This window comes from Physcomitrium patens, chromosome 7, assembly GCF_059467195.1.
Source record: "Physcomitrium patens ecotype Gransden chromosome 7, ASM5946719v1, whole genome shotgun sequence".
Taxonomy (NCBI): domain Eukaryota; kingdom Viridiplantae; phylum Streptophyta; class Bryopsida; order Funariales; family Funariaceae; genus Physcomitrium; species Physcomitrium patens.
This window is the reverse complement of record NC_143416.1, coordinates 5,433,888-5,460,559: the sequence shown is the minus strand read 5'-3', so window position 1 is coordinate 5,460,559 and position 26,672 is coordinate 5,433,888. Positions and strand designations below refer to the sequence as shown.

Here is a 26,672-nt window from a genome sequence, read left to right as displayed (position 1 = left end):
TATCGATGCACCATGTACTTCAGCTGGACTGTAGTCCATCGAGCTTAGATATTGTGAATATGGTGCATGAGCTTGATCAAAATCGAAAGTCATTTTGGAATGCAAGAATGAGCAAAATGTTTTTGTCTCTTCAATCGTGAGAGTTTTAACTTGGTTCACATTGAATGACTTCCTCGCACCTGGTCAATGATCAATCATTCTCAATAAGAGAGGGTTTAAAAGACAAATTCTAATGTGAAATTCCTCGAGCGAGGTGGTCCAAATTATAAAAAGGTTACGTGTCCTGAGTGGTAACCTCCAGGGAAGAAGCAATCAATGTTGAAAATCACTGTTAGTCACATCAAGCACTCTCGGAGTCTAATGTAACAAATGTAAGTAACGTTGATCAGCAGAGATGTACTTTAAATACATCGGAGTTTGCTGGATGAGTTTTCAAATTCAAAGAACATGATGAATGACGAAAAAAACACACAAAAACCAACGAATGGTTCAATTCGATGAGAACGATCAACGACTGCATCAGTTACCTTGAGACTCTTATCTCCAGAACCTCCCATAGTGGAAGGAAACCTTCCTAAGTACTCAGAAAGATTTTATTCACCACATGAAACAAAATTGGGTTCAAAACACCGTCAAGCATGTGAGGAAAGACAAACCATGCAGTAGGAGGAAAGAAGGCCAGGTGATAGCCAATTGTTGACCCCATCAGCAGGGTGCTGCATGAGCTGAATGATTGAGCCCTTTGGTGGTGTTAAAATTAAGAACTAATAATCAATAACAACACCAATAAGAACCAAGCCTCTGGCTGTGCACGAAGATCTCGTCCGAAAAGCGGACAGATGAGACGCAACATCCGTCCACGAGTTGCACTACTAGTGCGCTCCTGTACGAGGGCTACTCCTGTGCCTTCCTTCCAGTCCCGCCCGGGGTGTAATGGCGATGACAGCCTAGTGCTTGCTGTGCTGCTCCTACAGGCCTCTCTCTCGGTGCCCTGGCCCGTCTGGAGCCTCGCCTCATCTGCCTTTTTAAGCCTGTAATTTAAGACTGTATCCCATTCTGGATCTGGAGAAGCCGCGTCCTGGGGCTTCAGTTGTGCAAGTTATTTTGTGGTATCACGAGATCTCAGTGATAGCATTGTGGTGTTCATTTTTGGGTTGCGTCAGTGTGGCCAAGAACAATTCTCCCGCACTTGCAAGAGGGAGAGAGATCCTCTGGACGCACTTGTTCTCTGAGGTTGCGGGTGCCGTGGGATCACACAGCTTGTGGTGCATCCCAGATAGCTGGGTGGGGTGGGGTGAGGTGATTTTTCGGGGAGACAGTTTTTTCATTTAATGGTGGAGTGAGTGAGTGAGTGAGTGATTCGGTGGGGCAAGGCCATGGCGCCTGGATCGAGGTTGTTGTTCAGCTTCGAGGCCGCTCGTTCACTTTGAGCTATCGTCAATTTGGACGGTAACTAATCCCAATGTGCAACTGCACTCACTCCTGCTGCTACTTTGGTTGCTGAGGCATGGGTTGGCCTCGTATGGTTGCGTTTGAACACACTTTCCTCTTCGGATGATGTCCATGTGTTAGTCGGCAGGGCTATGATCTGTTGTGAGGGTCAGATGAAGAATGCAGGATAGGAAGTTGAGGTCGTGAAGTGTGATTAGCTTATGTGGGTCATTACTTGAAGGAATGCATCACAATTTAAAGGAGATTTGGGGCTTCTCTATGACATGAAGCCAGAATTTGTCAGCTGCTATACTGAAATTAGTAGTGGCTCAATGCTGCTCTCGCGTAGTCAGTACAGGCTTCTGCATTGACTCCATTTCCCTGACTGGTATCTGTGGTGGTTGATGCAGCGGCAGCGAGGCTTTGTGATCACATTGCATCTAGGTGAGTCCGTCACCCATCTGCTAAGATCCCAAGTACCTTCAGTTGGCTCGTCATGATTAATTGGAGAATAGTCGTGTAGCTCTGGAATAGGTGACTGCACTCATCTTTTAGAAAACAAACAAATGCTTGACAGTTCGTCTGTGGCATTGAGTTGGACATAACCCCCGCATAGTCTTATGGTGGAATCTTTGCACTTTCTTCAATGCTGCTGTAGCCATTCTAGTATCATTTCAAAATGAAAGCTAAGTCCTCGAGATGGATTTTCAAGATAACGTGGATTAGTACCTTTGTTGATTTCGGAGTAGCCTTGGGCAGTCTTGAAGGGATGCTGTTCTCTTGCGGCTTTGGTCTAGGAAAAGTTAGGTGAAGGTGGTTGTTGATACTGGATGAGCATACGAGACCTAAAGTTGTCTGTTATCCTCAAATTCAATGCGTTGATTGTCTTATTGTTCTCTTTGGGTGTATAATTAATTTCCTAGTCTCGTGTTTTGCTTCCATTTTCCTCCTTAGAAGCTGTTGCACAAAAGTTTTCATATGTTGTGGGGCTTGAAAAGATTCAATGATGCTATAAAGCCTACAAAAGAGAAGACTTGGTGGGTGATTGTTAGAGATGCTGAATCTTTTGTGTTATTCAATGAAGTACAAGGATACTTGAACCGAATGCTGGATACTTCATTAGGTGGTATAGAGGAAGGGAAGAATTCCAACTGGATCACGCTGTATAATGGCTGATTGGATACGCTCATTGCCTCCCTGTGCAGATTGTACAGCATAGATTCGAATTTAATTTAGAATAAAGATATGGGATGTGGAGGCAGCAAAGGTACTAAATGTTACCTTGAGTTAGCAGTCAATGACAGTGTCATAGGGCGCCTCGTGGTCGAGTTGCGAGCTGACGAGGTTCCCAAAACTGCCGAAAATTTTCGACAACTGTGCACTGGTGAAAATGGTAATTCATACGCGGGAACTACCATACACCGTATTGTTCCAGGTTTCATAGCCCAGGTGAGGTTTAATACACTTCTTCTGTGGTCTCAAGTTGCAAATTCCCTAAGATATCTCTTCTTCCGAAGCAGTTAGGCCTGTTTGTGAGTATATCAGCGTGGTTCCAGTCACTTGAAGCAGCAGTTTTTGGCCTGTAGGGATGTTCAGTGCATCCGATGATTATCTATTCCATTCGAATTTGCTGTGCGGTGTTGCACGCTTGTGCTGTGGAAATATATCGTGCCTTGTCTACATTTCTCTAAACATGGGAGCTGGAATCATTCCATAGAGATTCTGTTTGCTGTGGTTGCACTGATTTTTTTTTGTCTTGGTACCTTGTTCTTAGGGTGGTGATTGTGGGAAGTCAATTTATGGGAAGAAGTTCGATGATGAGAATTTCAAGCTTTTGCACAAAGGCAAGGGTGTACTCTCCATGGCCAATACTGGACCTCATACTAATGGTAAGTGCCTTACCACTCATACAAACGATAATCATTACTTATTGAAGTTACTCAAACCAAGAAGTTGTAGAAGGCTATTCAAAACGTTTGCGCGGAAATACCCTTAGTGTTCATTCTCATTTTACCCGAGCGACCTCATGAATGTGATGACCCTGTACTTCTCATGTATAAAAAGAAACATAATAATGCGGCTTATCTCAATACATGGGAGAAACTTAATTCGGTATGGAAGGGCGTGATTTATAGTCTAAGACAATATATTACCCCTAATAAATGTAGTTATCATGCTTACTTCGAGTAGACCTTTGTCGTGGTACCCATCGCCACGTTGCCACCTGTTGCAACTGTCTAGTTTCATGCATCACATTGGTAATCAACCTGTAAATGGAGCACATTTACTCGTTGAAGACTTGCAAATTATCCTACATAGCACGGTCCTGGCCTACCCCATCTGGAATATAGCATAGCATACACTCTGCAGTTTGTCGTCGTTGACCAGTTTGATGTCAATCTGAAGTCCCTATTTTTTTCTTCTCGCTGAAGTTCCCAACGATGATGATGTTGATTTCTCTTTTTGTGTCAGGCACCCAATTCTTCATCTCGCTGGGTGACTGCTCTGAGTTGGACGGAAAGAATGTGGTGTTTGGAAAAGTTGTTGAAGGTATCCCTATTCTTTACATGCTATTTGTTTTTCGAGCAGTCATTGCTAGAAATATTAGGCTACGTGGTTTACATGTCAATGTCTCTAAGCAACTCATGTGGTTGTGCTCAGGAAAAGAAGTTTTGGAGGCTTTGAATGACTTGGGCACTACAGCCGGGAGTACCAAAAGCAAAGTTACTATCCACAGTTGTGGGGAACTGTAGTCAACTTCGATTCTCACCCAATTCCCACAACAAACCCTCATATGTAATGTCAAACACGTTCGACTTTTGAGCCTACGCCTGCTGAGATTGTAGCCTCTGACTTCAATAGAAGGTTTTTTTCTTTTTCTTTCTTGTTATGTACACTTCAGTGCTGTTAGTGATGGAAAAATGATCGAGGCAACTCACTGTAGTTGCAGGTTTGAAGCTCAAGGTTTCACTCATGTTTCACATTTTGTTACATTGAAATGACGTCTCTAAAAGTCTTTTTTCTTGTTTCTTTCTCAATCTGTTTTTTGGGTTTTCTACTCTTTGGAATGAGTCTTCCTTCGAATTGATACATACCGTCCTTTCGCCGATCTGGGTCCAAACTCATAATCCCTTGAAGTCAAGGAGTTCTTGAGCAAAAATGAGTCACAGGTCATACCTTGCATGCACAGGGTTTTCTGGAATTCTGTACACAAAATTAGACCTTGTCCAATTCTTGTACGTCACCATGTGGATATCACTATTGTCGTCGAGGGTCATAACGTTTGATCAGAGACTACTTTTCTGAACGCACAAAAACTAATTCATTAATTTTGGTGGCTAAATTGTGGACCTGCAAGTTGAGCAAGAATAATATGTGGGTGCTCGTGAAAACCATCTTTGCAGATCAGGAAAGTCGCAATTATATCAAGTTAATCATGAAGATCACCATAAAACTAATTCTTCCTTACAATTTCATCCTACAACCAATTCTCATCTACTTAAGGGCCGTCTGCATACCTAGGTATTAATGGTTTTATTTTCGGTCAATAGCAATTTTAACTTATTCTTTAGCTCACACTGAACCGCGCTCTCATACTCAAGTGCGAATGCAAATTATTGCTCACCTTCAGCTCTTCTGACAACTGGAAACTGCTGGAAAACCTGCATCATCTTGTCCTTGCTGAGTTGGACACTCATAAATGTGATAGTTGGGTGGTCCTTGAAAGGATGCGTCCTTTCAGGCCCCAAAGCTTGCTTCTACTTCAATGAAAGGATTTATTGTGCCCTGATTTTCTCAGCACCGGTGTGGCCCTGCTGATACGGAAGGCTCTTCCTGCTGTGGTGGCTGTGAATTTGTACAGCAGGCTGCCTGTGAGAGGGAAAGGGAAACACATTAACCATATTTTGCATCTACAGCGTAGCTTCGCGATAATTTAAAATCAGAATAGTTAGATTGGCCAAACTGGATCATGGGTAGGCACATCGGTAACCAAGGAGGTTTATCAGTGTCGGCGACCTAGTTAAGGTCGAGAAAGTGAAGTTTCAATGGATAAGTCAGTAGAAGGAAGTGAAGAACGTTTGTTTGGTTCCAAACAAACCATAGATTCCACCAAACCTGCTGCAAAATTGGATAAGTCCCATGCTGGAGAGGAGGACAGGATATCATCATGTGATGGCTGGGTTCGACCTTCCAGTCAGGCCAAGTGCAGAACTTTGAAAAAGTTATTGCAGTGCCACGCACCATCACCAACAACAAATAAGGCAGATGAACCCGATGATTGAGCACCATTATTCCACGTAGGAACAGTTTCAGTTCGGAAACCTTGCTCCGAGCCGCATCATACTCTAACCGAGGGGTACAAAATCCAAAAATTTAGGACCTAACCTTCGATTCAGAGATGAGTTTGAACACACTCAGAGACCTTCTTGTGATGCCAGCAAAACGTGTAAATTCTATTTACTAATGACTTTTATTCGAAAAATCTGTAAATTAACCTCTGCGAAGACAACATTAAATTACAGCAACATACAGCACTTGACCTACACCAGATTGCGTCGAACATCACATAAACACATACTCAGCACCGCATCTGCATAAACAATATAGGTTAAGCTCATCGTGTCTTTTGTCTTCATCCCCATCTTGTTAGGCTGATATCCTACCAATGTTCGACACGTTCAGGAGAGTACAGACGTTCTCATCACCGATACAAAAAACCATGGCAACACCAGCACACTCGGCGAATGTCGATTCCCAAACAACGAATTCGGAGCTTGAGGTGCAGGAGGAGTGGCTGCCAAAACGACATCCCACCGACACCTCCATTCCAATCGAACCTCAGCCTAAAGAATCCCGTGTTCGCGAGCGCTCGCTGTCACGCATGGTATCCGCGATCCCCTACAACCCCGCCGAGCACTACCTGGATACGGAGTGGATATCCCCACGGGCGACGTTCATCCACCACCTCGACGAGAACGAGCGGAGACTAGACGCAGAGTTGGTGGCTGACATGCGCCGTTGGAACCAGGAGATCGAAGACACGGAGAGCGCGTTGAACGATTTGGCCACGCCCAAGCGATGGCCCACCTGTGCGCGAGGAGGCAACGAAACGGGACGGGCGCGCGACTCGGCAGTGCGAGAGACCACAGAGCAGGAGCTGCGCCCAGAGCTGCTGTTGCCGCCGCACCGCTACCGACATTTCAAGCACGACCAGGACCTGCTGGCTCCGGAGGACTGGGACGAGACTCACCGGCAGTCAACGTTTGTCGGTAGTCGGCTTCACCCCCTCGCGGCGACCGGTCACCGGCGACATCACGATAAGGTGCCCGTGCCCCGACCTCCCTTGCTGGTGGCTGCCCCTTTTAAAACAAATTATCTGTCCGATTTCTAAATAGGGGATGTTTGGATCGACCCATCCTATTCGTTAGACTTCTATTTTAGCATAACTTTGTTGATTTCATATGCTAAAGTCATTTCAAAATAGTGTGGGTATTTGTATTTTTTAGTTTTTAGTTTTTAGTTTTATTGTTGTTTTGACTTAGGAAATATTTTATGACGTTAAATGTTTGAGGTGTGGGATTGATTATTCAGGAGGAATTGGCTAAAGGAAAACATTTTGTTCCTTTTGAGAAGGGATTAAAATGGGCAGAGGGGAAACATTATGTAGCCAATGTTTTGCGCTTTGTTCCTGACCACTGCCTGGCCCCCCATGAGTTAGGAACCCCATTCCCGTTTGAAATTCACTGTGGCAACACCACTGAAAAATTGAACCTTTGGCCACCTAAACCAAAAATTTACCCAAATTATCTTGCACCTCCTCCGGATTGGCGGACTTGTGACAGAAATTCTATTACTTACTATCTACCTTCTAGTAAATTGACAGGTAATTACAATTGTGAAACCATAGGGGAATGGGGAAAAATACCTCAACATTGTTTTAGATTTTTTCTTTTTATAAAGAAAAAATTGTTGTCTTGTTAAAAAAAAATGTTAGCCATCATCAACTCAATTCATACATCTAAATAAAGTTCTTAAAATCAAATCATCAAGAATTTCTTCTTCTACTTTTATTTCTATATATTTGCAATTATGTTGCAATAACTATCAAGAAAAAAGTAAAACTATCTCTAATATAACTTACATTCTTATATTTCCAACCTATGATATAGACAAAGAACGTTGTGATGCATGGGCAAGATACAACAAGCAAGCAATGGAAAACCTCTCATGGAATCCAAGTTTCCTCAAAGAGAATAATGAATACTTCCCCATGGTCATACATGTAAATGAGGCTCAAAATTGGATAAGTGGGTATAATCGAAAACCTAAAACTAAGAAATGTCCATGGCCGTGGTTGTCAATTGCGATGGTCAACTTCCTCCCTCCAGATGTTTTCACATGCATTGCAGGCGAGAAGGGTTTGGTTGTGTTTGATGGAGGAGAGTATTTGACATTGCCTCACCAAGAGTTTTGGCGGACAAAATGGCCTTCACAATCCATCACCGTGGTGGTTAATCCATTGGTTGCCATGCTCCAAATTGTGCCCCCACTTGACAATCTAATGTATGCTCAAGAATTCAAAATAGGGAAACTTCAAGTAGAAGAGTTTCTTGGGCTTGGCCAATCCTATTACAAGCTCTACATGGTTGGAGAACGGTCGGGAACTTTCATGGAAGGAGGGATACAATGTTCATACACTGGAAGCTTGGTATAATATACATACATACATACATACATATCTACACATAAACATATATACAATGTTGGAATTGATTTGTATTCATGTAAATTGATATATCACAAAGAACTTATTTCTTGAATAAATGACAAAAAAAACAAAAAAAACAAAACAAAACAAAAAAACAAACATGTAAAGCCAATTAAATTGAATACAACAACACTCTATTAGAATTAACTATTAATAAGGTTCTAATTTTGGTTTCCTACTTATGGCATAGGTTACTATATATGATTCTAGATCAAACATGATAGTGGATGTAAATACATGCAAAATTAGGCCATCTCCTTTGGGAGTCTCTAGTTTAGGAATAATACATGGACAAATGATTTGGGGAGGAATCAATTAAATTGGCAAAAGGAAGAGAATCACCTATGTGAAATCAAAACATTATCAACCAGGTGATAATGGTCTCGAATTTGAAAATGGAGTTGTTTCATATGACTTATTACATAAAAAGTTTCGGTTCCTTAAATTTTCTTTTGATGAAAAATTTGGTGACCTTGGAAATGATGACATTTGGGAATCACCTAGGATCCTTTGTTGCTATGGCATGCCTTACCTAGTCACCCGCCAAGTATTAACACTATATAACTTTAAATTTTGCCTAGATTTTATTTTTGATTTTGTAGATGTTTATATTTCTACTTGTGTACATTAATACTCAAAAACTCATGAGTTTGATTTAGTGCATCAAAATTTAATTTTTAACATTCTAACAATTACAGTCTTATGAACATTATAAACAGAAGTCATATACCTTCAAATGTTCACAATATTTTCAGACATATATATATATATATATATATACATATATATAGTATTTTGTATTGAATATTTGCACATTGTGCAAGTTTCATTCCAGGATACCAGGTATATGTAATTGATTTAATTTGACATTGGCTAAAAAGGATTTGTGTTTTTGTAGACAAGAAGCAAAAAAGAATTCAAGATGGCACAAAAATCAGATCCAACGTATTATGTGTGTGCTCCATGCGTGTTCCGACTTTTCAATATTGCAGATCCAATCCACACACACTCACTCTCAACTATGCCCATAAATGTTCAAAGCTATCTTTTTGGATCAAATCAAACTGACCTAGCTAAATGCAAATATGATGTTCGTGCGGGCATGGGGGATATATGTTTCTTTGGCCATTTACAAATGGCCTTTGTGATATTCATGCCCGAGGCAGATCAATGGAGAACTCTTGAATCCACTCAAAATATTTTACCAAGTGTACCAACGTAATTACAATTGTTTTTACATAATTGTTGTTTTTTTTTTGTTAAAATAATTAATTGATTTAAAATTAGACTATGCATTTAATAATAATTGTTATTATTATTATTTTTTCTTGAGAAAAATAAATAAAAGTAGAATCACTGATAGAACTACTGTTAGCATGACAATTCAACATTAAAACTATATATATATATATATATATATATATATTATTATTAAACTTTTTGTGTTACAGTTTACTCAGTCTTGCAGATTGTGAATACACACCAAATTTCTATGCTAATCCAAAATACCAACCTTGCAAAAATCATGAATCAATGAGAGGCCTTGGAGAATCCTTTCCTAAGCTTTCCCAACCTCATGAAAAGGAATTGTCAAGTGAAGAATTATCTTATGATGACGAATATTCAAGATGTTGTGACAAAGATCCTCTTTCTCATCTTCAAGACATGAGTGTATTGGGGTCCCCACCTCTACTTTCAAGGAAGCCATTGTCATTGACATCACATGAATTGCATGTGAAGGCCATGGTGGATGTTGCCAATGGCCATCGACAAAGTGTGAGAGGCAAATCACTCTATTCTTGCGCACATGACTCCATGCTTGTAGTGCCAAGTGGGTATGTTCCAAAATTAAGTTATATTGCACCTACATTGCCTTCAAATTGGTTAGTTAAGGATGAAAGAGATAACTTAGGACCCCCTCGTCGACCAACCCGTATTGTTCAAGAACTTGATGAGTAATAAGTTTATATATGAACCAAAAAAATTAAAGATGTTGTGTGGCTTGATTAAATCTCAAGATTGTTGCATAGTTTTGAATAATGATAAATTTAGGTTTGTAGGATGAAACTACTATTATTTGTAAGGTGATCAGCTGTCTTCATAGTCTATTTTAAAGATTTAATGTGTAATTAAAACATTTGGTATCAAATTAGAAAATGAAACTAGTTTTTACTCAGAAAAATCAATGAAATACTAGAGGAAGTTGATAATTTAGAAATCTCAAGTAAATATTACCACTCTCATCTTTACATTGAGTGTAAGGCAAGGTTTGCCTTACTGCTTGTGAGTTTAAGGCAAGGATTGCCAATCTATCCTACATATACATAACAATCTACTCTTGATGGTTTCTTGAATTTCTTTACTTCTACTTATCCACAAAGTAGAAATTATTGAAAGATAGAACTTAAGAAATGCAAAAGTAATTCATTTCCACAACTTGGAACATAGCACAACAGTATATAGTATATATATATATATATATAGGGAATTGTTAAATTAACCCAAGCATTTACTAAATCAACCTGACCATCGTCAGAAAATTCTCTATTGTTGGATCCATATTGGTTGAAAACCAATGAAAAAATGATTGGATCCTTCGCATGGGTGGGTTGATTTACTGAATGCATGGGTCAATTAAACAATTCCCTATCTATGTATATATATGGAATCCGCACGTCTGCAGATTCCATATGTCTGGCACAAACGTCTGGCACATACGCATGTTAAGATGCATCGCCTGTCCATCACTAAGTAAACTTATCTAGACTATTTAAGGGTTGAAACCTTCTTTCCATTGAACCAGGATATGAACTCAGAAAGCGAAGTCCAAATCCTGAAGACTACGAAAATATCAGTAGGGTGAAGGCGATTTCACCCCAGAAGTTCCGAGACCGTAATAAACTGCCGATATACAAATCTTAAACCAAGTTGTCCTTTCATTTGCTAATGTAGACGTACTTCAAAGCACACATGGGGGTGCAGTTGCAGTTGACCTGAATTACGTCTGCAACTGCACCCCGAACGTGCACATTCATCTAAACTGGACAGCAATATCAAGATCATTAAATTTGAAATATTCACAATTACATTTTGAAAAAACAAGAAACAAAATTAGAATTTAAGTAAAAGTTGAGAAAAAACTGCTGAACTGCTTTAACAGCAGGATGGTAAGAGATGTCCAGAAGATGTTCAACGTGAAGCTGGCAGCATCTAAAATATACCACAAAAGGATTTCGTAGGTAGCAATGAAATAGCACCAAACCTTAACGATCCTTACTAATCAAAAATTTAAAAGTTACTAAAGAAAACTTAACCTCTTCAAAATGCAACTACTGTTAAACAATGGTATCAATAACTACCACTACTAATCGGGTTGCTTCCAACCCCTTCACAGCCCAAACTTGTAGTTGCCAACACGCTGATGTTTGCAGCATGATGGATCGATTTCAGGAATGGAGCCCCAAAACACCTCGGGTGCATCACTTTGCAAAAGTTACAGGTCCAGACAATCAACAGCAAGCCAAGTCAGAACTAGACTAAGGCCATAGGAGACACGAGACGGATCCACCTACTATTCTCATTTGCTAGGATGAAACAGGTGCTGCAATTGGGCCGTTCTCTGAAGATGAATCTTCGACGGAATTACTTTCCTTTTCTTTAGCCTCCTGAGCTAACCTTTCCTTAGCTTTGCGAAAATCAGCCATGGTACTGAATTCTTCGCTAAGCAGCCTTTCCAGCTCTGGGTGTTTAGGGACTTCCTTCTTGCTTTTATCCTTGCGGTAATGATGGAATGCCCTGAGACAATCAATGGCTCATCTAGTTCAGCTATCTGAATCAAAAAAAAATATATCTCCATGCGAATCCAGGATCACTATTTAAAACTGACGTATAAGAAAATAAAAGGGCATATAAAACGCAGTAGAATACATAGCACATCGCACAGAGGACATTAGAAAGTACCAATATTTCTCTAGGCCGTAAAGGTTGCCTTTCTTATAAGTATCTAGCGTAAGCCTCTCAAAATCTTCATACATATCCTGCCTGAACTTTTGTTCCAGGCCGTAGCTGCACAAAGAGAAACACCCAAAAATCAGACGAAAAGTGTTTTTGTATTCACGTAAAATTGTCAAATATAGATGAACTCAAATGCAGTGTTGATCCGTCATCTTCGAGTACGTCGGGAGGAAGGAAAAGTTAAGGACTCCAGAAACATTAAACGAAATATGAAACAAGAATCATACTCATGTCCACTGAATATTCTTAACAGCAATGCAAGCCATGTGCTTGTACCTGTAAAACCTAAAAAGACATTCCATTCCATAATTATACTTGGCCGCTGCATCTTCTTCAGCTAGCTTTATAAACTCCTGATACATGGATGTGTTGAAGTTCGTCCGCAAAAAATAAGACCAAAACCTGAATAAAGTGTTCATTTCCTGCACAAACAAGATGATATCGTTCTCATCACATGGACAATGAATCAACTTATGTTGAAGTTCAGAAATCCTATGTAGTATAAAATCCAAGACTAACCAAGCTGAACGTAACCTAATGAACGAATTACAACACAAAAAATATACGTTGGTATTATTGGAGCCACTCAAAGAAATGAGTGAATCGTACGCATATAAATTGATTCTATATTGACGGCAGAACGAAACAACTGCCATTCAAGCACAAAATTAAGGGCCTTACCTCACTACAACCAATACCGACTCGTTTCCGTTCAACCAAACAGCGCTTGTAGTATTTAGCATACCTGCACATCAGATGCAACAGGGAAGAGCTGAAATATTAAATGCAGTTCTTCGGTTGAAAACAAACACCCGAAAACTGCGTTCAACAATTGATTAAATTTTCGAAGATTTAAGATTTAGAAATAAACTAAGTCTACTAAGTAACTAACACCTTAGACATTCCAAATAACGTCCATCCAACTAGCAATAACGCACGTCAGTAAAATAATTCTCATCCTATATTAGTTCACAAAGCCAGTGCTCCACAAAGACTCATGTCAGGAGCAAGAGACGAACTTTTGCTGCTTGAAGCCATTGTCTTCGAGAAGGGCATGACTTGGATGCTGGAAATGGGGAAATGACTTGGGTACTGATCCCACCGGTGGGCTACTGCCCGGCATGAAACTACCGCCAGGTGAAGTACCGTAAGGTGATGATCCCATGCGCGTTGAACCGTACGATGATGATAAAGACATACTGCATCCAAATGGACAAGATTTCGAGAGGAGAGAAAACAAATCAATATAATATTATATATATTATTATTAGAAAAAAAAATCACGACTACCACCCTTCTAAGGGTAAGCACAAAACCAGTACAGATCTAAAAGAATGAGTGTACCGAGAGAACGGCTGAGCACCTAAAACCAATTTGAGGGTTCGAGCAAAAAGGAGAAAATCAATGCATACACCATGACATCTATCACAAAGAAACATTTGACTAAAAATCAGAAAGGGTATCTGACGCAACTAAGAGAGTAAGACTTTTGATTATAAATATTGGTTGAAGAAGCAATTCAATTTTTTTACTTTACAAGGACACCAATAGTATGGACGTGAATGGAGTGTGTGCTGTGTGCTATAGAAGAACATTAGTCATCCTGACATAATCCTCAAGGATAGATGGAGATGATTTCAATTGAGAATATGCATAGCTGGATGCTAGAACTGACCTGTGATTATCAGGAGGAGTTAGTCCAAAGAAGAAACCAACAGAGTCACTAGGAGGACTCTCAGCTGTAAGCCTAGATCGCGAACTAGGGAAAAGACGTTGCTGGAAGCTACCACGAGCAGATCTCATTTGCCCTCTGGGCGGCCTTAAGGGACCATCTGAGCCAGTGACCCCTACGCTGCCCCCACCATGAAAACGACCAGTAGTTTCCCCAAAACTACTAGGTCTACTAGATTCACCTGCTGCGCCTTTAACGGGCGGAACAGCTGTACGCGGCTTTGCTTTGCCCGACAATAGCTCCTACACAACATGAATAACAATCAAGCAGACACGCGAACCAAATTATTTCCTAGAGTAAAGCTGAAAGGTGAAAGATGAAAATAGATGGACATAATTTCCATATGTAGCCCCACAAAGTAAACTAAATCTAAACCTGCTTCCAATACACAGAATCTTACGGTTGCTACAGATATAACTCCATAACGCCACAAGTCTAGAAAGGACTTTTAGAACCTCCGAAATCAAAATTCAATCTCAGGAAACAGCTCCATCACTACCTCCAAACCTATTCACTGTCATTCATCTAAAATGGCATAAATCTATTAAGCACATGAATTCCACGGGTTCATCATCCAGAATTTTACCTGTTCGTAGAAATAAAGACCATCATTTATTACGGAGACAAGGTCATCTGGGATGATCTTCGGACCCTGATCTCGCGCTTCAGGAACTTTCCTCTCCCCGACCTTTCCGACCATCTTTTTACTCTGCACAATTATGCCGATAATTTTACTTTCAATTCAAATAGTACAAATGAAATTTACGTCTGCACAAGTGTAATGAATTTACAAGAACAATGTGAATAGGGAAGACAATGTCCTCGTCAAAAGTTTGTCACTGACTATGACACGGACCTGGGTCACAATGATGAGTCGCTGCAAATCACGATCATTGATATCTGCTTCTTCCTCCTCCTCATCATGCACACTGCATCATATTGTACTTCAACTGTAAATGACACATTACTCGGAATGTAGAGATAGTGCAAACACTACCAAATGGTAAACGTAACAAAATTCCATATAACTCGAGAAGCAATCACTCCACAACATCGAATTCACTTCAGACGATTGAACCACTCGAACCAAGTACATCAAAACAAACCTTTTTGATGAAGGTTGATGGCTCTTCAGATTTGGACGATCGGAAGTCTCAAGTTCTTCGTCAAGCTGAAATGTATCCTCATCGGGATTTTCCTTGGCAGTAAAAGCCGCCGATAATCCTCCTGCAAGCCGTGATGTGGGTGGTCGCTTGTTGCTAGAAGCCCGACGTTTTCCAGTGTGAGTTAACCAGTCTCCAGGGTGGTCTACATGTTCAGGATCAGACATCGAACCAGCGTTCGCTATCTGTCCATCAGTTTTAGCCATGCACTGCCCATCAGAATCCTTTGACTCTAGTTTTTTCGACTTCATTTGTTTTGTAACAGCCTTTTCTTCACTTCCTGTATTCAGATCAATCGAAGATACTCCCAGGCCAATTCCTGAAGCGGTGTGCACAACATTGTTTTCCACAGAAGCTCCAACATCTATAACGGTAGCAAGACCAACAGGCGGGGGAGGAAAACCACAAACCCTTCCAACTCTCTCAGCCGGCAACGGGCTGCCTTCGAAGGCTGTGGATGACTTCGAGGTATCTTCATAATCATGCATCATAAAATTGTATATTAACTAAAAAAATACCAAAGAACAATTTGAACTCGTAAAGCAACTATTGGAAGAAAAGAAACACTTAAAATATAACCAAAAAAGGAAAAAGATCCTCACAGGTTCATGAAATTATAAATAATTCCGGCAAGGATTCCTAACTGGCATCTTAGCACTTGCTTCTAATTTCTGAAGCACGCGATCTAGCTCTCGAACCCTAAATCTTCATCAGATGTACCCATCCTACCTTTAGAAGACTTTTCCCCCGCTGCTACACCTTCTGATTTTTCTGTCGATGACCCAGGCGGTTTTTCCGTAATATCCAAACTATCATCCCCAGTCTTAGTTTCAGTTGCATTCTTATTGGTGGTTTTTGGCAAAACCTGTTGCGGGAATTCACTATTCAAAGCGTCTCCTTTAACGGAATCAACTGTAGTGACAGCAGCTGATGTGAACTGGGATGAAGCAGGAGGAAGGAGCCAAGTGGCCCAATCATCGCGTTTGCGCAACTTGTCACCCTGTGCAAAGTAAAGCTAATCAGAAGAGAATCCAAATGGCTTTTAGAATATGCCGAGCCTAAAAACCAATCGTAGCCAAGTCAAGGCATAAGTGGATCATTTAGAGCGGGATGGAATGCATGATGGTCTAGACCAACCTTGACTTCAACCAAGGAAGAATTCTGAAGTGCATCCAAAATGAGGGATGCATCTTCAGTCAGCTGCCGCACCTGAAAATTTCAAAATTCCTCAACAATCTATTAGATTAGAAAAATCATTGTCCTACAGATAACCATAGACCCTGATCTAAAGAGCATGCACATATAACAATGAAGTCAAAGAAAACTATCGATACAGGTGTGGTGTATCAACACGACGAAGGCCTTGTTTTCATAATTGAGTGAGTAATGCCTAAAACCATATGGCTCTTTGACACAAGCAGTGCTAACCCAAAGGCAGGGATAATATGAACTCAAGACTCCTTGTCAGTGTGCATGGGAGCACAAGCTAAGTTGTGTACACAAAACTCCTGGACGCATGAGGCCAGGAGGAGGCTAAGGGGACCATCGTCTTCCCTCATACCCACTTTACGCAATGATGTCCGGGTTCACTAATATAAACTTCCAGCAAGTCAAACATATCGAGAGAAAAATCTATGGGATCAAAGAGCTTACCCTATTAAAATTCGCTATAACATTTATAGGAATGAAACCATCGCTGTCCATTTTCGAACGCAAAAAAATGTCCTTGCAGAGATTGTCCATACTGCACCATCAACATTAGCAAGTCAAAAAAGAAAATGCAAGCCAAAAACCAATGACGAAAAAAAAACAAGATAGAGAGTGAAATTGGCGGTAGACGGAGGAGACGATAGCTTGCTTCGGATATCGTATCAGGTGAACCAGATAAGAACGCACCATTCACGCTCACCTAAAATAGTATTCAATTTGCTTCACCAACATAGCACGAAGTGGCGGGGCTGAACTTTGGCCAGCACCACCAGACGCTCCAGTCGGGAAAAAAACAGGACCAGCACTTGAACTACCTGCTAGTACATTCATAAAAACTCGAGTTATTTCATCTACAATACTAGAGCCCCAACAGGTTTCCTATAGAGAGACACATTAAACGGGAAAACACTACGATCTGGATATACAAGTGGGCATTCCGAACACCCAGTTTGAGGAATTTTCAGAATGATAAATACAATAATAATAATAATAATAATAATAAACAATCAACAACTCAAAAAAAATTACAATATATATAAATATTAAATAAATAAATAAATCACCGTGCGGAAAACACAAGAATCCCACGAAAATTACACTCATGAGGCTATTGGGCGCGCGAGCGATAGAAAACAACGACATGGTATCAAGTCAAATTCTTTCAGCAACATACTATACTCTTTGACTTGTCATTTCACAACATGAAGTCGGGAGTCTGTGAAGACCTGAAACATAATCTCAGTGAAGCACTTATCAAACCTGGTGTGTTTCCAAAATCATGCAAATTGTTGTTGTTCACCGCACCCCTGTTGTTATAATTCCTTGAACCACCTCGTAGAGATACTGATGGGCCATTGTTCATACGAAATCCTCGCTGGTTATTCCAGTTATGGTTATTGGACCGACCCTGGTCCCTTGACCTCGGTCGCGCAGCACCACCAAACCCATAATTATCCTGCCCCCTCCAGTACTGACCTCGGTTCTTTTCGTTACCACCTCCATTTCCATGCACATTCTTGGCACCAGCCCCGCTCCCATTCGTCAGAGCTGACGACTCGACATTCGTCGTGACACCAGCCTCTTCAGATGCTGCAACATCTAAAGAGGAGCTCGGTTTACCCGAACCGGTCCTCTGTGAAAAATGATCGACATGATGCGGTTTTCGGTTACCCTTTGGCTTCATGCCCTGAGCAGTGCCTGGATCGACATTGGTCGTAGTTGGTCCCCTTCGCACTCCCGAAACTGCCTGCAAGATGATGCACCTACAAAGTGTAACTCAACAAGAAACCTAGGTAAATCGGCGGAATTTCAGACAAAATCAAACATTAGCTAAACCCCATCTAGATAAGGAAAGCCCACGAAAGTATTATCTACCGAGGCCATTGCTTCATAATAGGATCATGGCACTAGTATACAACTTAAGTGTACTGTCCGAGGGGCATATCCATGTTCTATTAAACACACATCCAGTAGACTTAAATTCCCTAAAAAAAATAGGTTGCCTCCTAAAACCCTACTCACTTTTGAGCTTCGCTGCAAGACAACGGAAGAGCACTGCACTGTCTGGAAAGTAAACAACCTACGTTACCACTGCATCAAGAGAATAACGCAGATACATCCACGTCCAACACTCCATACTAATGCGGTGCCGAGAAACGCCCAAACTCGGACACTCGTTTAAAGAATTTACTGACTGCGTATCATAAACCAAGTACGGATTGTCAGCTAGTCATGCCCATGTGCAAACCTGTTGAGAGGTTGAATTGCCAGAAGGCACTCCTGCAGTGGAATTTTTAAGGGATTGCTCGGAGAGAGCCGCCTTAGAAGGCTTTGCATCACCCAAAGCCGGCCATGCTACAGCGCCCATCACAGGTCCTGTTGCAGGGTTTTTACCAAGAGTACTACTAGCGCTCTTCCAAGCTGGTTTGGCAGGCTTCAAAACATCGCCGCCACTGCTGCCTCCACTTGCGACTACCGTAACCGAACTTTGTCCCGGCTCGCCTTTCAGAGTGTCAACCTCTGTTTGTTTCTGCTCTCCTTTAGAATGTTTCTCAATTTTGGAAGATGAGATTTCTTCCATGGTTCTCGAGCTAGAGGGGATTGGTGCAACAGATGCAGACACCTCCTCTACCGGGCATTGCACCCCTCGCCCAAACATTTCAGAATTAAATTTCGATGCGGTCACAGAGCTAGACTCTACCGCAGCAGGAACTGTCTCGCTTCTGCTGCTGCCACTGCTGCTACTGCCGCCATTAGGCATCGCATCGGCTGCAGCCGCTGGTGCCACCTCGCCGCGCACAACCTGCGACCACGCACTCTTAGCAACTCCAGCAGAAGCATTGTTACCTGGCGCAGGCTGCGCAGCTGCAGCGGCAGAGGGCACAGGGGCCGTGTCCGAGACCACTGCCATGCCTGGCCCCCGCCCAGACCCTATAGTCTGGCGCCCAGCGACCGCAACGCACACTGGCGTCAAGAAGAAGGATATCCAGTGGGAGAGAGGATGCAATTCCCGAACAGGCACTCGAAAGTGGAGACACGGGAATGTTCACAAGAGAAGTAGCAAAAACCAACACTGCGAGATTGAGGGGCAAGAGGCACAGGTCATGATGCAGGTAGGCAACGCAGCGGCAGCGGCAAGGCCATGATAGAGTTGAGATGAGAAAAACCCTAAGTGACGATGAAGCCAAAGGAGGCCACTGAGAAAGAACCCCGCAATTAAACCAGAGGAGAGAAATAGAAGGAGGGAGAGGGCGAGAGAGGGGGGATGATCGATGATCTGTCGTAAGGTAGGGCCTGCTGCAATGCGATGAGGGGAAGCAGCACATTGCGCAACTCCCCCTGGTCGAGGGCTTTAGGGTTTGGGGGACGGGGAAGGGGGTAGTAGTTCCTGTCTCTACAGTACCTGCGAGAGTTGATCATCAAAAAAAAAAAAAAAAAACCACCCCCCCCTTCCCTTTGCGATCTTGATCTGCGACATTGCTACCTGGGTCCCATCGCCCTCCCTCCTCCCCCGCGGGCGGATGAATGAACTGCTAGCCGAACCTGCGTGATGGATGATATCTGATTTATGGATGAACATGTGGATGTGTGATGTGATTGTGGATGATATCTGATTTATGGATGAACGTGTGGATGTGTGATGTGATTGTGGATGATATCTGATTTATGGATGAACGTGTGGATGTGTGATGTGATTGTGGATGATATCTGATTTATGGATGAACGTGTGGATGTGTGATGTGACTGTGGATGATATCGTGTTTGAGGATGAACGTGTGGATGTGTGATGTGACTGTGGATGATATCGTGTTTGAGGATGAACGTGTGGATGTGATGTGACTGTGGATGATATCGTGTTTGAGGATGAACGTGTGGATGTGTGATGTGACTGTGGATGATATCGTGTTTGAGGATGAACGTGTGGATGTGTGATGTGACTGTGGATGATATCGTGTTTGAGGATGAACGTGTGGATGTGTGATGTGACTGTGGATGATATCGTGTTTGAGGATGAACGGTGAGGTGACGGATGGGCGAGTGGTAGTGGATGGATGATGGGGTGATTGGTTGATGGATGAATCGGCAGGGGCCGTAGCTGATTTATGTGTTAGAATTGATGATGGATGAACGAGGACTTTGGGCTACAGTTTTGTAAAAACGAACTTTTTAAAAAAGGACTTTTCACTTTTTTCTTTTTTTGTCAAATGAGCTGAGCCTATTGAAGTTAGCAAACTCAAATTACTTACAATGGTAAAAGAAAGTAAAAATTTAAAATTTACAATAATGACAAAATTGTAAAGACGTTGCAAACTATCATTTTTTGGGTTGCATTGGTTGCTCTTTTTTTGTTATAAAAAATTGTACTTTTTCATTCAATACACGTAGAGAAACAAAATGAAAATTGTCAATAGTAATTGACTTGTTTTGTGCACGTTGCAAAGAAGTATTTGATTTCCAATAACCATTGCAAAATTAGAACTCACTCAAGATCTTTATTCTTTATGATTGTGCAACAACTAAAGCGCTTCACAATTTCATACCCCTTCTTTATTTCTACAAGGTTTTGTTGTCATATACTAATTGGTGAACTTTTTAGTAACATATATGTTTTGTTTCTCTACAACATTCATCCTCATCAATAACTTCCAGTGCTTCACAATTACAAATCCACTCTTATTATAGTTGTTCTTGTATCTGATAATGATATTAATCAGAAGCATATTTTATTTTTAGCTTAGTTCCTGTTTATAAATATTTTTGTGGAATTTCTGAGATTCAAAAGATTTAAATGCAATTAATGTGGTTGAACATAGACTTACACATCACAATTATTTGTTTCAAGTGGCAAAGCTTTCATACTATGAAGCATAAACAATTTCATTGGTAGAGCCAAGAATCAAAAAGACATGCTTCTCTTCCCTACAAAATTATGATTTCATTTGACTTTTGCAAGTGAAATAATGATATTTTTTTTCCTTCTATCAATTTATGATTTTATTAATCAAATAAATCTGCTTTGAAATTGCACCAATTTAAGAATAAAATGGTTTGACATTACATAAATAACAAACATTGATACATCAGGGTTATTGTTTTGAATGCATGACCTTAGTGTTCATGTTTTTACATTTTTTATAGTTCTACTAAGTTAACATTTTGTGTTGTACCAAAGACCACAAACTCACATCCAAACAATGAGCCCTCTTTCAAAGCTACCTTATTTTTCACAAGATTTAATTAGTGACTGTAGGTTTATTGAACACACTCCTTAACAAGTATGAATAAAGTTAAACTATGTTTTGCAATGTTTGAACACCCATATCAGTGCCATTTACTATCCAAGGACTTATTTCCCCACTTCGCATGAAAAAGAAAAAAGATGTTTAATATATATGAACAGCAAGGTACTGTTCTCGATAAATCTGTCATTTTGGTCTAAGTCGTAGTTTTCACATCCCCTCCCGTTATTACTGTTGATTCAGTTCACCAGTAATACTGTAGAATTCAATTCCCACTAGATCATCATTTAATGTCATGAAAATTTTATTCAAAAGATAGAAACATAAAACGAATATTTGATTCCATACTTGGAACTGTCGGCTCTACCCACAGTTGAATTATCGAGACAATTCTGTGGACGCAAACACCCATAAGGCAGAACAGTGGCATGTGAACTTCCCCTTATCCAGTTGAGTCTTGAAGCTTATTCAATCGCTGTAAAAAACGATGCTCTTCTTAAATAAGAGGCTAGATTTGAAATCTGGACTCAACTTTTCCACTGAACTATGGGTGGGCCATTGTATACAAACTCTGTTCTTCAATGTGACTGTTCTTTCTGAAAAACATGAAAATACACGAACTAGAATGCATAATAGGTGATAAAAAAAGGCAGAATGGGGGAAAAGAGGTCGAACTCGAAGAATCTGAGCTCTCTCTGAATGAGATAGATGGAGGTCCATCTGTGAAGAAACATTCATGCATGTACACTACTACATGCATAATGCCTAAATACTAGATGATTCAGTGCCTGTTATACTTGAAGAACTCAGTTGGAGAGGAGCTGCAGTACCATGAAAGATCTGCAAGGATCTGCAAGGATCTGCAAAACTTAGCCTTTCTGTTTCAAAGTGATCTTGTCCCCTAGACTTAGAGCAATTCCTTGAGTCTTACTTCTGATTCGAATGTAACCGCCCAGCTTACCATCCGGTTGTTTCTCAATGCTAACATTGACCAAAGCATCCTCTCCAAAAACACTCTTAGCATAAAGATTAGCAGCAAGAAAACCACAGTCTCCCTCCAATGCAGACCTGCTCATGACGACAATAAAGCGAAAAATTAGATTAACGGAATGAAGTAGGTCACCCGATACATCTTCCATTATAACATGATATTATGAAAAAAAGGCGAAAAGATAAAAGACCAGATATTACTTGCAGGTGTAAACAAAGACTTACGGAGGAGTGAGGCACTTCATATTAGTTGAGGCAACAACATGGTTCAGAAATTCTTGAACGTCTTGAATATTGGTGTTAACAGCAACCTACAAACGCATACAAACCGTAGTTCAGCTGTTGCGTTATGATCAACAATGTATGGCTACGTCTACTGCATGCGATCCAACGAGAGCCTCTGACAAGTTGCGAAAAGCTGAAAGACAGCAATTTAGGATGACACTGTAGGTTTAAAAACTCGGAAGTTAAATAATGCATAAACTCGTTACATGCTCATCTAACCTTTACCTTTACCTGAAGATCAAACTCAATTCTTTTACAGCACATAGTTCTTCTACAGGTTCTGAAGATAAAATTTATAAAAACCCGAAATCGAATCATTTAAAAAAAAGGGGAAATGTAAAAAAGAGATTGTGAGGTTACCTTGTTTTCCCATTCAAATTCAGCCCACATGTTTCTGAAGACGACATCTGCACAAGATGCAGGTGAGATGTAATCCATGATGTCGATATGTATGTCATTCAATACAACGACATTACGGTCCAACGCACTAGTAGTCTCATATACAATGTTCCCGAAGATGACTCCTGTTTCTGTTGAAGACACCTTGATATTGGCCTTGATTTGCTTGCTGGTTTGGGGTGCCAAAGCATAATTCTGTGGGCGTTCCACTAACTTCAGATCTCCCATGGTTGCCAACTCCAAGCATAGGTTCTGTAGCGTCTCAGAAGTGCGGTTTACAACCGTCACATCTAACACTATATCATACTGATGAACAGTCACGTACGCTTCTGCGTACACTGGGTCACTGAAACCTGTGAGCTGCAAAACTCTGTTCAGGTTCCTATCGGTTTCGCCGTCTTTGCTAATTTCTCCTGTTGCGCGCTTGAGATCTGTCTGAACTTCATCTTCGAGTTCCAGCTGGCTCATACCCTGACAACTCAGGTACAAAAACCAGGACCTCAGAACCTAACTAAACCACACAGTAAACTAAACCCCATATACAAAGAGGTTCAGTACATGACTTGAACAGCTGTAGATAGGGTGGTAAAGAACTGCCCATGTTTAAACAAATTTTAGGTCTACTAACATCGGTAAGGCTTTCCAATGCACAAACGCAAATGATTCTTACCTTTCTGCTTTTGAGATGATAGAAATCAATAAGGTCGTCTGGCTGTGCATATGACACCATAGCCTTGGCCTTCAAGTCCTCATTTTCACGATCCTGTTTCTCCTTGAGCATAACTACGAAACTGTCGTGGCAAGACTTCAACCATACGCTTCGGATCACATCATCCGGGCTTGAAAGAAGTCTAATGCAAAGAGAAATTCTATCATAAGAATCCCTGTCTATGGGGTGGGGCAGGACAGATGATTCACCAAGTCTTAGCATCGACACCAAAATCAGCATAATTTCAGCCTTGATTTTGTTCAAGGCAACTCCGGAAGTCTGAACCTCTTCCAGGCGCATCACGAGTTTGGTCAGAGTAGCAGAAACCACAGCTCCCAGAAAAAAGTCCCCAGTTAGGAGGATAGCTCTCAGATTTGCAGCTGAATTTGAGGTTGCGGAAGTTCCTGAGATATGAACATTGTCAACCACGGCACTTTGTGTTGCATATGTTCCGTCAGCTAAAACGGCAGGCCGTTTTGACGAAGCGCTAGATACGTTGATTGGCGGAGGTGCCTTGTTGCCAGATGAAGATTTGTTGTCACCAGCTACACTACCATCATTTTCGTCAGCTGCTGAAAAGAAAGGCATGTCTCCTAAAGATTGCTTAATTAAAGCAATGCTACTCTCAATTTCCTGCAGAGAGTGAGAGTACTCGCCAATAATCCACAGCGCACAAGTGCAAACTCTAGATGACCTAATCTGATAGAATGTGTCCGAAAGCCTGGACATAATAGACTCTCTGAGCTTTGGATTTGTCTCAGTGATTTCCCTCACAAAGAAGACCACATCAAGTGCGGAAGCAACGTTCGAATCCCCTAGGAAGTCCATGAGGAGATGCACAACTGTGCTTGCAACCTCTGGGAACTTCAATGCGCAGGCATGGATAGCTTGCACCAACATTTGCCTATACTCTCCGCACTTCTCAAGTTCCATGGTCTGGGTCTTAACGACCTCTTTTTTGAGAGTCATCACGACCTCGTCAATGTTTCGAGGCGTGATGAGATCCAGAGCAATATCCAGTGTCTTTCGCCGAATATCAAGATTAGGGCTTGAAAGAGCACGAAGAACGTCCATTACCATCTCCACCATTATTTCCCTGTGAGCAGCCTTGAGCTCAGTCAGCCGGTCAAGAATAATAAGTTTGACATTGTTATCACTCTGTGACAGCAGGAGTTGGCAATAACAGTTTCCAGCCGCTCTTATGGCAGTAGGAGCAGAGGATAGAGACACCAGAGCGCCTGCACTCTCATATGAAACAGCGGCAGATGTGGAAGACAGCAACAAGATCACGATCTTCATGTATTTTCCTTTCTCATCTGGGTTCAAACGGCACACCTTCCTCACAAGATCCAAAACTACCATCTGCAGAATATCGCCCCACGAAGACACATTTTCCAAATGATTCAGGAGATAATTCACTGCCCTATCCTGCGCGCATGTATACAGCATCAAAAAGGCGTTCCGACGTGCAGACAGATCCTGCTCACTGGCAAGCAATTTCTCGATCATTTCCGGCGCATCAACAAGGAGTTGGTCTCCTTGAGGGAGACTGTAAATCGCGCTCATCGCTAAAATGGCATTTCGTCTCACAAAAGCATGGCGGTGCTCCAAATTGGTCAAAATGGACGGGATCAAGGGCTCAATGAGCTCGGCTTCCTTCAATCTCGCAAGAAAACGCAATGTCACTCCCCGAATGTACTCGTTCGGGTGTTGTAAGTTGTTGCGGAGGTTCTGGCAAATGAGGATCATCTCCGGGAGGATTTTCCCTTTAGCATCGGTCTTGTCTATGATCTCCAAGTACAGAAGCAGAAGCTTTTGCACAGTGTGATCCTCCGAGGGCAACACGTATCTCACAATAGTTATGAACAGTGTGGGCAGAGTTTCACCATTCAGAAGAAGCATCACTGCTTTCTTCATCGCATCTACTTTCAGCTCCGTGTCATGACCTTCCAGCTGCTCTTTGATCTCATTCGCTAGTGCCGGTGTCCCCTTGTCGAAATGCACCAGCAAGGTGCAAGTCTTCTCCATCTCGAAAACCTCTTTCCACGCCCTACCCCGCCCTCCCTTTTTCCAACCTCTCACTCACTTAAAATCAACACCCTCCCTCACCTACCACCACTCCTTCAAACATCCATCACAGACAACCTGCGACACGCCAATTGCACCACAATGCACACATCAGATCTAACTCTCAACCCCGACAAAGTTCAAAACCATACAAAATGAGATCGATACCGAAATGCACCGAGAAAGAAACAGCTCCGACGGAATCTGGCACAACCAACGAAACGCATGGAATAACTACCGATCGACAAACCTGAATGTGATAATGTGGCAAGGGCAGCGTGCGATCGGAGGTCGAGGGGGGGAAAGCAATGACGGACCACTCTGAGCATGAGCGAAAAACACACACACTCTCTCTAGGGTTGTTCGTCGCTCGGGATGGGGTCTCATGGCCGTGTGTGGATCTATAACCGTGTACAGTAGATGACACGTGGCAATTCCTGATACGGCGTGACCTCCTCGGTCAATTTGCTGCTGGGTCGGTTTGATCCCAAGGTTCACGTTCCACGTCAGATGCCCGCGGTCAATCCTTCTCTTGTTGTTCCCACCGGGCAGCAGTAAATTCGGGCAGCTTCATGGGACATGGGAGAAGGAAAGTATAATTAACTAAAAGGAATAACCCGCCACTCCGTATGATAGGTCTAAAAAAACAAATTCTGGAAGCTTT

At 41.6% G+C, this 26,672-nt stretch overlaps 4 protein-coding genes and 1 long non-coding RNA gene across 10 annotated transcripts; 2 read left to right on the top strand and 3 right to left on the bottom strand.

Moving 5' to 3' along the window:
• Positions 1-905: 905 nt before the first annotated feature.
• Positions 906-4,469, top strand: LOC112285221 (peptidyl-prolyl cis-trans isomerase A1). Its single transcript, XM_024525890.3, has 6 exons — positions 906-1,449; positions 1,842-1,875; positions 2,637-2,880; positions 3,206-3,320; positions 3,904-3,981; positions 4,093-4,469. The coding sequence occupies exons 3-6, from the start codon at positions 2,677-2,679 to the stop codon at positions 4,182-4,184; spliced, it is 489 nt and encodes a 162-aa protein (XP_024381658.1). The 5' UTR covers positions 906-1,449; positions 1,842-1,875; positions 2,637-2,676; the 3' UTR covers positions 4,185-4,469.
• On the bottom strand, positions 4,286-5,195 carry LOC141045576 (uncharacterized). Its single transcript, XR_012217794.2, has 2 exons — positions 5,057-5,195; positions 4,286-4,733 (listed from the first exon to the last, which is right to left on the bottom strand). It is a non-coding gene; the product is annotated as an uncharacterized LOC141045576 (long non-coding RNA).
• A 6-nt stretch (positions 5,196-5,201) lies between these two features.
• LOC112285218 (uncharacterized) lies at positions 5,202-16,855 on the top strand. 5 transcript variants are annotated; one of them, XM_073535092.2, is made up of 8 exons: positions 5,202-5,878; positions 6,115-6,754; positions 7,024-7,315; positions 7,602-8,140; positions 8,391-8,571; positions 8,705-8,747; positions 9,099-9,418; positions 9,652-16,855. In XM_073535092.2, exons 2-5 carry the CDS (start codon positions 6,152-6,154, stop codon positions 8,517-8,519), a joined length of 1,563 nt encoding a protein of 520 aa, XP_073391193.1. In that variant the 5' UTR covers positions 5,202-5,878; positions 6,115-6,151; the 3' UTR covers positions 8,520-8,571; positions 8,705-8,747; positions 9,099-9,418; positions 9,652-16,855. The 5 variants fall into 5 exon arrangements, with proteins under 5 accessions (XP_073391193.1, XP_024381656.1, XP_073391195.1 ...); XM_024525888.3 differs by lacking the exon at positions 8,705-8,747 and having other exon boundaries at positions 5,202-5,788; XM_073535094.2 differs by lacking the exon at positions 8,705-8,747 and having other exon boundaries at positions 5,202-5,830; positions 6,109-6,754.
• On the bottom strand, positions 11,289-19,691 carry LOC112285217 (la-related protein 1A). Of its 2 annotated transcripts, none has more exons than XM_024525884.3 (15): positions 18,567-19,691; positions 17,579-18,065; positions 17,019-17,133; positions 16,763-16,853; positions 16,247-16,318; positions 15,839-16,109; positions 15,053-15,581; positions 14,803-14,875; positions 14,533-14,655; positions 13,890-14,188; positions 13,234-13,413; positions 12,896-12,959; positions 12,491-12,636; positions 12,161-12,265; positions 11,289-11,995 (listed from the first exon to the last, which is right to left on the bottom strand). In XM_024525884.3, exons 1-15 carry the CDS (start codon positions 19,227-19,229, stop codon positions 11,785-11,787), a joined length of 3,429 nt encoding a protein of 1,142 aa, XP_024381652.1. In that variant the 5' UTR covers positions 19,230-19,691; the 3' UTR covers positions 11,289-11,784. The 2 variants fall into 2 exon arrangements, with proteins under 2 accessions (XP_024381652.1, XP_073391192.1); XM_073535091.2 differs by having other exon boundaries at positions 17,579-18,081; positions 18,567-19,688.
• Positions 19,692-21,840: 2,149 nt separating this feature from the next.
• On the bottom strand, positions 21,841-26,363 carry LOC112284654 (coatomer subunit beta-1). The gene is made up of 5 exons (XM_024524660.2): positions 26,259-26,363; positions 23,903-26,086; positions 23,194-23,703; positions 22,774-22,859; positions 21,841-22,626 (listed from the first exon to the last, which is right to left on the bottom strand). Exons 2-5 carry the CDS (start codon positions 25,967-25,969, stop codon positions 22,428-22,430), a joined length of 2,862 nt encoding a protein of 953 aa, XP_024380428.1. The 5' UTR covers positions 25,970-26,086; positions 26,259-26,363; the 3' UTR covers positions 21,841-22,427.
• Positions 26,364-26,672: the final 309 nt, after the last annotated feature.